The following is an 11,123-nucleotide window of genomic DNA, read 5'->3' as shown; positions in this document are numbered from 1 at the left end:
GTAATGTTGTAGAAAATGAGCTGAGTGGTGGTTGTATGCTACATTCCCAGAGGCTGTGCCATGTTATGTTGTATCTTCTACTTATTTATTTTAAATTGATCATAACTGTACTTGAACTATTCCAATTTTAGAAGTAGCAGTAGTTAAATGTCTGTAGGGACTTGTTTACTAGCTAATCTAAGATAATAAATAAAGCTGAATTGGACTGCTTCCGTTTGACCACAAAGTGAGAATGGAATGTCCAGCAAATCTCACTAAGTAAAGTAGATGCATATAGAGCTAGAAAGGATTGTAAAGGAAACCTGCGGGTATATTTTGGAACACCAGTAACTTCAACCACATGTAAATATAACTGCTAGTATGATGCTGGTACATAATAGTACACAGTTACTGAACTTTACCTTCAAGTAAATTCAGTAATCCAGAGCAAACCATCAGACCTCAAGTAAATTCAGTAATCCAGAGCAAACCATCAGACCTCAAGTAAATTCAGTAATCCAGAGCAAACCATCAGACCTCAAGTAAATTCAGTAATCCAGAGCAAACCATCAGACCTCAAGTAAATTCAGTAATTCAGAGTAAACCATCAGACCTCAGAGTAGCAATACAGACTGAATGAAGATGTGTCCAGGTTGAATATATCGAGCACCTCACAGAGACTCCTCTGATCAGTTTGGAATATTTCTGGCAACAGATGGGTTCTTTTTTTGTCATTCTGTCCCACTCTGATGCATTTGATTTTAACATTTTAAACATTTGTTTTTGCACATTTAAACGTGAATAAATATTGACTGTGACAAAGATTTCTGTTTTTCCTCCATGGTCATTTAGCAAGCTAAAGCTTTCAGCATTGGATTAAGAGTCTGCACATGTGTTTGACTGTTAGTTTTATTGTCTTTATTGACGATTACAAATCTTTGTGTGTGATGTCTGGACAATGTTGGTTTCTGTCTTGCCCCTTGGTGGCACTGCAGGATCCTATAGTATCTGGCGTCAGATTTGATGTGTCAAAAGGTACTAATTATGTGTATCATAGGCACTTCATTGTCTCCACCAGCCGAAGGCATGGGGGAGAGTATGTTTTCCCCTTCGTCCGTGCGTCCGTCCGTGCGTCCTCACAGTTTGTGAGCACCTAATCTCAGTCACCGTTGGCCCGGTCGCTGCCAAAGTGAGCACACACATTCCCTGGATGCCAATCTAGAACCTCTGCCCTAAATTTTTCAAATGGGCCTTTTCTAGCGCCACCTAGTGGCCGATGTTTGCAAAACACATTTCTGTGCAGTACTCTTACAGATTTTGTCCAAAAATCCTACAAATCGGAAGGCAGTATCTCGACAGGCATGTGATCGACACGGATCTGTCCAATTTTGCATATTCCATCCTGATTGGCTAAGATTGGCTTCCAAAGTTTGTAGGATTGAGCCGTTTTGAACAAAATGCCTCAAATCCCAAACGCAAAGTCCAATTATCATGAAATCGCGCATACACGTTCCCACTAGGTCGAGGAAGAAATGCCACTCAAATGTTTGAAATCAGCCTCATGGTGGCGCTATAACAGGCCGATTTGTGGTTTTACCTATAACTCCACCGATCAGTTTCAAACTTGGTAAGCGCACTCCCTAGAGGCCAAGGAAAAACCCTTTCCCTGCATTTTTCACATGAGCCTTTTATAGCGCCACCAGGAGGCCGACTTATGTAAAACACAAAGTTTCCTATTATTCCTTGAGATTATCTAAAAAAATCATGCAAATCGGTACACAGTATCTCTATAGTCATGTGATCAAGTCCGATCCGTCTGATATTTCATATTCCATCCTAATTGGCTAATATTGGCTTCCAAAGTTTGCAGGATTGCTCCGTTTTTGAACAAAATGCCTCAAATCATCAATGCAGCTTGCGATTAGTGTGAGATTTGCCACACATATCCCACTAGGTCAAGGAACAAATGCTACCCTTTTCACATTGGGCTGTTATAGCGCCACCATCAGGTAGACTTTAGCAAAACACATTTTTGGAACACAATGCTTCAAATCATGCATGCAGCGTCTGATTGCCATGAAAGGTCTAAGGTGAAGAACATATGCCACCCTTTTTACACTGGCCTATTATACAGTAGCACCACCAGGACACCTGGCCTGGTGGAGACCTGTGCTCGGAAGAGCACTGCTTCTAGTTTATCAATGTAAACATCTGCCTCTGGGTGGTGGCAATGGGTTGACATTTCTATCACCCCTTAACCTCTGTGGGTAGATGTGCAGAGGTGACATTTCATGAACAACTAGAGGATGGCAAATTAAGCCTTTTTCTAAAATAGCTGATCTACAGTGGCCCGGAATCCAGACTTTATTCGCTCAGTTTTTTTCTTATTTTGCGAAGTAAGAAAAAATCATCTGCTGAACGGGGCTAATCAGTCTGGATCACAGGCTAGATCTACAGTAGATTTTTTTTTGTGCCTGTAAAGACATGCATAAAATAGGGAAAACAGTTTTAAAATTATGAATTAATGTATGGTTGCAGAAAGAAAACAAATGTCTAAGTGTCAATTTAAAATGTAAAAAAACTGGTGGAGGAAATTAAAGACCTGGATTTGGAGGTTAAATGGGGAATTCAACAATTGCCATCCCCTGGAACCCCAAATGACACATCTGTGCGTCTATAGTGTGATTGTCCCTCGCATTACAGTGACAGTCTGTCCAGCTATGTTGATTCTCCCATCGTCCCTTACTTCCAGTTCCAGCTCCCCACCTCGTCTGGAGCACTGAAAGGCTACACACACACACACACACACACACACACACACACACACACAAATAAGACGCTATTATGGAGGAAATCAATATCAACCATCAGCTAAACAGGATATGAAATTATTTGCTGATGTGTATTATGCAGGCAAATATAGAAATTTGAAATTATTTGCTGATGTGTATTATGCAGGCAAATATAGAAATTTGGATTCACTTTTAATTTGTCAGGAAAAATATAAATGCCTAAAATGCTGTGGTTATTTAATGTTCAAACTATGACCATGTGTAGTTATATTGGTTGATGTATGATAACATTCCTAAAATGTGATGTTATTTACCCAGCATCCTCTTCTTCCCAAGTTTCTCTGACCAATAGCTACCTAGGACAGTATGGGCAGAACCTACAAAGGCAGAAGGGTTAAGCCATGGTTAAGATGATTTGGCAGTACATTTAACAGGGCACCTGCTATTGTATAAGTGTCAAACACTCAGAATGGACAATCCTCTAGCGCATTTGTGCACAATTATTTGTACATAGTTACTGTATGTGTAAAAGGAACGTGTGTGTGTGTGTGTGTGTGTGTGTGTGTGTGTGTGTGTGTGTGTGTGTGTGTGTATCCTACCAGTGACAGGATCCTCTGGGATTCCATTCCAAGGAGCAAAATATCTGGAATAGAAGTCATAGCCTGGCTGGCAGTCTGGGGCTCCTAGACAAAGAAGGAGTGCGAGAGATGGATAGACTGACAGATGGATGGAGGCTCTGCCTCTACGCTGTGATTCTACACACTACAGGAGAGGCCACTGAACCGGCTACAGCAACAAGCATGATATCCTTTGATATATGACATTACCTTTACTTTTGTCATTGTCTAATTACAGCTTTGGCCATATATTAATTGCTTTAATTTCAGATGTCATGTTTGTTTATGTTTTCTCCTAAATCCTTTTTGCTAGAGACTGTTCGGCTTGAAAAATGCATTATAGAGCAAGACCACTTTGGAAGAGGTTTGGTTGTGTAGTTAGTTACCTTGCCATTTCTATTTTTTTGTATATAAAAATGTTAACATCCTGTTGATTTTACTATTTTAATTAGGAAGAAAACCCAGACTGGATCCACGGTTCTGTAAAATATTTAGAAGATCAATTTCTAATCAATGGAGCAATTCTTTTTTATTTCTTGTCCATTACATCATGGCAAGGTAACTAACCACACAACCCAAACCAAGTCCCTGCAAGTACATTTTGTACCATATTGAAATGAATGGATTTCAACGGATAGTATGGAAAATGGTCAGCAGTAATGTCTAGTATACTGTGAGTTGTAGTCAATGGGATAAACATGCCAGGCCACTGGTATGGTCCTTTAAAATGTTCAGCAATTAAATTCCTAAATTCTTAAATTCCATCTGCAAGCATAATGCAGTGCACTTCCCTTGGCCTTTAATATAATTGTTATTATTCATGTTGTTACTAGTACTACTGTCTGAATCTATAGCTGGTACAGTTACATTACTCTTACTGGTTATTACCTATTTTATTCATTTATTTTCTAACCGTAAACAATTTTAATACTAAATCTATACTGCCCTACCTATCATGGTGAGGATGACTCCCTTTACTTTGCCAGTACTTTCACTGGCCATAACAGCAGCAGGATCCACCTTCAGGTTGGTAAGAACCGACCTGGAGAAAGCACAGACACCCCAGAGAGAGAAACCTAGAGAAATACTGTATGTGAAATCTAGTCATGGTGATGTAGTGAAAAGTACAGACTTGACGCTGGGAGGCTGCCAGTTTGAAATCTTTTGAACCTGTGAGGTAGTCAAAGGATCAGTGTGTTTGTGTGTAGGGCTGTCACAATTATTACATAATCGTCTAATCGTGATTTTTTTTTACATAATCGTGATTATTTTTCATAATCGTCATAATCGTTTCCATGTTGAAAAATGTTCATATATTTAAAAAAAAAAGTCAAAAATAGTGGAAATAGCAGATCTACAAGCTCACAACGCGTCGCATCGTGACGCGTTGTGAGCTTGTAGATCGGCTATTTCCACTATCAAAGTTATTTTTTAAGTAGTAAGTTGTCAAATATGTCAGTAATGTATTTGTATATTTAGGTTATGTGTCATCTACCATATGCAACTTCAAAGCCTAAAAGCCAAACAGAAATGTAATTATCAACGACAAATACACAATTAAATCGTTAATCGCCAATTATTTGAGTGACAATTAATCGTCATGTAAAATGTCATTTCGTGACAGCCCTATTTGTGTGTGTGATTGACCAAACCTGTCACAGGTGTCCGACAGACGAACCAGTAGTTTCTTAGTGTTGCCACACAGGTACACATCCTGGACTGGGATATCCCCCACTGCTGCCTGTAAACACACGCACACATACACATAAACTCTCCCTTTAAAGGAGTAGTTCACCCCAAAATGACTTTTTTTCTATTGATTACTCACCCCATGGAGTTCAATAATTTTTTTGTATTTGTCGCATTCCTAAGACAAAATGTTGATTTTAGTAAATGTACCCCCATTGATTCTGGATGGGGACCCATCCCGAATCAATGGGAGTACATTTATTGTAATCAAATTATTGTCTTTGGAATGCGACAAAAGACAAAAAAATATTATTGAACTCAAGTCTCCATGGTGTGAATAATCAACAGAAAAAGAATTCGAGAAAATACATATTTTACAAGCAAAATTCGCAACCCATTAAAACAGGTCAGAGACCGAAAATGGGTCATGACCCTATGTTTGGAAAACACTGCTGTGTAATGTGAGTAAAGTACTTGTCTTACTCCACCTTGATGACGTCTCTGAACTCATTGGCATCCTAAGGGCAAAAGATCAGTATAAGCATGTTGTCAGTGACACATTGTTGCTTTTTGGAGCTGTGTGGAACACAAGCTCCCTATACGTGGCCGTGTGTGTGGGTCTGTCTGTCTGTCTGTCTCCGTCCGTGTATGTAGCCTAAACTTCGGCGCGTAACTAGTGCCGCACCATTTACGCCACTCGCGCAATATATACATCAAAATGTGCGGCTCGGTCGGGAATGGTGTTCTATTACCTTTCGTTCCGATCCGCCTTACCATGCCGACGTAATCGGCAAAAAACGACGCTTAATTGTCCCCATTGACTTATAATGGGACAATGCAAGAAATCACTTTCAAGTATTTTTCTCTCGTAAACCATAGGAGCTACAGTTTCAAACCTCGGAGAGGAGATTCATAATGATTTTAAGAATGAATCGAAAAATAATTACATCACTCGGCCTCATGGTGGCGCTATAACGGCCCACTTTACATTTTGCCCCGTAACTCTTGAACCGTAGATCGGAAAATTTAAATTATTTTTTCCCTGGATTCCTTGGGTCAAGACGCATCTCCCCATATAGGCCACGCCCATGTGCGCCAGGATAGATTTTCCGCCATCTTGAATTTTCTCCAAAACACACTTTTTGCTCCTTTTCCTACATATTTTCTTCAAATGTCACAAAAATCGGTACACATGATCCTGGGTGACCAGAGAGGTGCTGTTGAGTCTAGCCTGCCCTGAGCATCAACTGCAATACACACACACACACACACACACACACACACACACACACACACACACACAGCTCCACTTCGAACAGAGGTTCGATTTTTTTTAACCAACAACAACAATACAGGTTATTCACTAGCGTCATTGTAGAGATTTTGGACACAGGGACACTGCTAAAGCCTTTAATACTGATGCATGAAAGATAGTGCCCATGGGACTTATACCATGGCTACAAGGTTATATGCTATCACAATACAATTATGGGCCACTGTGTGTTTTATATAGTATCATTATTAGGTATTGGTTGTGTTTGGAATTGTCTCTCTTACCTCCCTTGTGGGTGGGTAGAGAGGGAAGTCCATAAGAAAGCGTGCAGCTCCGTGCTGGATGACACACAACTCACCACTCGTTGTCTCAAACACCAGTTTGGAGTTGACATTTTCTGACAAAATAAGATAATTATAATTATAATTGTATTTTTTATTTAACCAAATATAGTCATTTAAGGCAAGCCATTCACTGGCGCCTGAGAACCAGCTCCAGCTCTACGCTGTAAACCCCCCAGTGTTCATTATCCATTTGCACAGGTCCATTTGGTTACATTTGTAAACTGTCAGAGCTAAATGAACACTGAGGATTTTACTGTATAAGTCCAGTGCCTAAGTCAAGGCAGCTGGCAGGAGGATGTAACATACGCTGTCAAGCAGAATCCTTGTATCTCCATATTTAGATTTATTTTTTTCCCATAATATGATGCCCTACTTTTTCATACTACAGTGTCACACTTAAGTTGCAATAATTGGTGATCTAAAAGCTCACAATGCCTTGCATCAAGATGCGTTGTGCACTTGTAGATCGGCCATAGGATCCATTGGAACAGGTTCTTTTTTACATTTCCTGAAAGTTAACATTTTTGGACGTACAAGATTTCCACCCGACAGCAACTAGGTTTGGTGTGGGATGCAAACTCCATACAGAAAAGCCCCACCAGTCTGCAGTGAACTCAGGACCTTCTTGCTGTGAGGCAGCAGTGCCAAACACTGATCCACAGCGTCACCTTTGCATGTAAGTGAGTACACATGCAAATACCAATATACAGGGGCGTCACAAGGGGGGGGTGGAGTGGGACTGAGTTACTAAGGCCCAAGGTGGAGGGGGCCTTAATTATTTTATATACTTTAGCTATTAAAAAATAGCAGATAGGAGCTTGTATATCTGCTGACAGACACCCCTGTGTGTGCGTGCGTGCGTGCGTGGGTCTTACTCTCATGTTGAAACAGCACTGCTGCAGTAGCCAGGGTGGCGTGACCACACAGATTCACCTCATTGGTTGGCGTGAACCATCGGAGGCGGAACCTCTGTCCTGTCAATTTAGGAAACAACTTTTGAATTTTTTATAACATATCACAGCCAATGACTGTACTTAGAATTCTTCCATTTAAACCATTATGTTAAAATAATAATAGGTGCTCCCCAGACCAACTACAAAGTCTACAAAAGAAATGCAAAACTGATATTACCATGCTGAAACAGCAGATGGCAGATGTTTAATCAAAATACATTTCCAAAGTTATATTTGCTACTCTAATAAAGGAAATAGACATAGATTGAGTCTACTGTCTTCTGCAGCAGTCAGTCAAGCTAGATAAACCAAATTCATAATAGAATGCACATTACTTTAGCTTGCTAGCTGCCATAATAATGACAATGTCATTCTTTTCTTTTTTTCACCATAGTAAATGCTGCATCCATGGACTGGAGAGGAAAAAGGGGCAGTAAAGGTCAGGGGCTTGAGGCCCCTCTCATGTCAATGAGTGCACATGCCTGGTCAGAAAACATTCTACTGTGTTTACAACAATGCTCCTCCCAGCTGAGTGGTACTAACATTGTTACCTGCCACAATGCTGAGAATGTTTTTTGTAGTTTTTTTAGTATAGCCTGCTAATACCTATACCACCACCAGTCCACCACTAATCCTAACCATCACATCCTCATTTATAAGATGAGTTAACAAAACAAGTGTGTGTGCACGCGCGCGCGCACACACACACACACACACACACACACACACACACACACACACACACACACACACAAACACACACACAAACACACACCCAATAGGCCTATCAATAGGCCTACCGGAAGGGAATTTTGTTTATCTACATCTGTCAAACAGTAGCCACTAGCCAGACTATCAGCGGCTTTAGCATACTCCTGAGAACTGGTTGAATTATCATATTTCCACAGGGATACGTTTAACAGATGATTATACTGATTATAGCCTAATAATTACACACTGACCACTAGCATTATGATGATGGCGACAATAAAATACAAGCAATGGGTGGTTTGTAGATTGCAGATCTACAAGCTAATGATATATTTGATATTTGTATAAAATTATTAAATATTTCAGTGATTCCTTTTATACCCTATTTAAGTTATTTTTCATATACGTTTTGATTACAAAGCCTAACAGAAAGGCTAACGGAAATTACATTTTGATTCATATGTTCATTATGTTCCAATGTTCAATGCCAAAAAACACCAAAAACACAAATTAAATTGTTAATCGCTAATCGTTAAATTGTTAATTAGTTGTATGACAATTAATTTTCAATTTAAATGTTGTAATCATGACAACCCTATAATACACAGCAATGAATGATATTAGAACAACTGACCTGTAGTAAAGTCATCAGAGGGCTTGAGTTTGATAATGAAAGCTGTCTCTGACAGGTTCATCTCTGCTGCTATCTTCTGGTATAACTCATCAGACAGTTCCTGGGAAAAAAAATATTGCATAATTATCATAATTGCCATATATTTTGACATACATTAGGGCTGTAATAATTTTGTGTTGACTTGATCTCCTTTTTTAAAAACCCATACCATATGGATCTATTTGCTGAAAATGTGTTTTGTCCTGCTGCTTTTTATTTGAATGTTTTGGCAGATAAAATTAATTAATCAGACAGTAAATCTTCAGCTGTCTGTGATAGTCTACAACAGATAACCTATACGTGTTTCCAAAGCTTAATATAGGTCAAATATACTCACATGCACAAGTGGACAAACTGCCGCTGGATTTCCTCTGAATGGTAAGCTGGTGAAAGCATCAACAACATACACAGGTATCTCCATTGTGAAATGTAAATTAATTTGGATTTTTAACAGTTCTGGTGACTTTCTTTTCTTTACACCTGCTAGATCACTGCTGAATGGACTTTACACCCAATAGCACCCAGCTGCAGTGGCCCAGTTCCCATTATCCAATAGACAGAGCCCACCAGTGCACCACCACCACCACCACACACACACCAGGCTTTACATTCCAGGCAGTACCTGTGGAAACTCCGGTCTCCATTCCATTCTTAAACAGTAACATCCGGTCTAGAGAGCCCACCCACTCCAACACTGTATCCGGGAGGTGTGTCATATATCAGTCCTATTTTCACTAGCCTACTTACTTACCAACCAACTTACTAACCAATCTGTTCGCCCTCCCGGCTGTTCGCCCTAATTTCTTCCACCGACCTCACGCTCACTGCGCTGACCGCTTGGTGGGGCGGTTTTTCTATACTTGTAGGCTATTTGTTTTACTGAGGATAAGATGAGATAATATTTAGGGTTAGACAGTTTAATTTTAGTTAACAGCCAAGCCAGCCAGCCACTTTATGTATATATATTTATATATTATTCGTTCACTCTCTTTACTTGATGTACCTTGCTCTTTACTGTACTCTGTTCTTGTTTCTTTTATTTTTTTCTTCTTACTTCTCTGTAACTTTGTAAATAACCTTATACTGCTGTGCTGCCTCTGGGCAACTGATTTTCCCCCTTGGGATAATAAAGGTATCTATCTATCTATCTATCACTGCAGAATAGGACCTAAAGTCTTGAAATAGCTATTATGACATGAAGAGTGGTGTAAAGTAACTAAGTGGGCTACATTTACTGAAGTACCGTAGGCTACTTAAGTATCATTGTTTACTTTACTTGAGTATTTCAAATTTCCAATACTTTTACTTACTCCACTAAATCTTGGATTCTAATATTGTACTTTTACTCCTCTACAATTATTTGAAAACGTAGGTTTCAGAGACCATTACGCCGGATAGACGCGCGAGGCGTCTATCATTTTGGTAATGTTTTTCTTTTTTAAGGTTTTGAAATAATTGTAATAAAAAATCGCCACTTCACATGGTCAAACACGACACATGTGCATATCCTTGTATGGGCCATTCTGTCCGTGATGTCAGTTAGCTCCATATGGAGATCCATACTCATCATACATACATGTACGTATCAATTTTCCTGTTTTCTGTTGAATTTTGTGTTTGATACTTTTATCAGACTTGCTTTACTAGCATGGATAAAATTTCAGCCATTAAAACGCCAAATGTAGGTGTTTTTACATCACATAGTAGAAGTAGATGTCATTTCCTGTTCTGGTGAATTTCCGGAGTTTGATGACCGAATTCACATTACGCAACTTCCTGGTGCTGACGTCACAGTTGAAGGGGAAAACCCTACTAAAAGCCCATAGAGTTGAGACAGAAATCGCAAATTTAATGCAATTTCCGAATAGTACAGTATAGAATACGTCTAGCATGATCAAGAACACAAGATAGTAAAAGGCACAAAGCGTTATAATTTACTTTACCATTCGAAATAATGATTTGTTGGCTTTAAGTCCAGCAATTTCTGTGTTAGTTTACCCTTCAAAGCTGACGTCAGCACCAGGAAGTTGCTGAGTGCGCATTCGTGGGCCAAGCCCCCAGAACCCAGGGCTAGATTTGAAGCAACCCCGAT

At 39.6% G+C, this 11,123-nt stretch overlaps 1 protein-coding gene across 1 annotated transcript; it reads right to left on the bottom strand.

Annotated features, from left to right (window-relative positions):
• Positions 1 to 876: 876 nt before the first annotated feature.
• Positions 877 to 9,633, bottom strand: pbld (phenazine biosynthesis like protein domain containing). Its single transcript, XM_080729216.1, has 10 exons — positions 9,369 to 9,633; positions 8,993 to 9,092; positions 7,570 to 7,668; positions 6,635 to 6,747; positions 5,566 to 5,595; positions 5,041 to 5,129; positions 4,339 to 4,430; positions 3,371 to 3,454; positions 3,086 to 3,148; positions 877 to 2,766 (listed from the first exon to the last, which is right to left on the bottom strand). Exons 1-10 carry the CDS (start codon positions 9,450 to 9,452, stop codon positions 2,654 to 2,656), a joined length of 867 nt encoding a protein of 288 aa, XP_080585342.1. The 5' UTR covers positions 9,453 to 9,633; the 3' UTR covers positions 877 to 2,653.
• Between the last annotated feature and the right edge of the window lie 1,490 nt (positions 9,634 to 11,123).

The sequence above is a fragment of the Nannobrachium achirus genome, assembly GCF_963921795.1.
Source record: "Nannobrachium achirus genome assembly, chromosome: 7".
NCBI lineage: Eukaryota > Metazoa > Chordata > Actinopteri > Myctophiformes > Myctophidae > Nannobrachium > Nannobrachium achirus.
Note: the sequence above shows the minus strand (reverse complement) of the source record. Positions and strands in the feature narration are given on the sequence as shown.

Coding starts and splice junctions, on each gene's coding strand:
- pbld (XM_080729216.1), bottom strand. CDS start 9,452: ATGGAGATACCTGTGTATGTTGTTGATGCTTTCACCAGCTTACCATTC. Junction 3,149..3,370: donor CCCAGAGGATCCTGTCACTG/GTAGGATACACA, acceptor CTGCCTTTGTAG/GTTCTGCCCATACTGTCCTA. Junction 2,767..3,085: donor TGGGAAGAAGAGGATGCTGG/GTAAATAACATC, acceptor GTGTGTGTGTAG/CCTTTCAGTGCTCCAGACGA.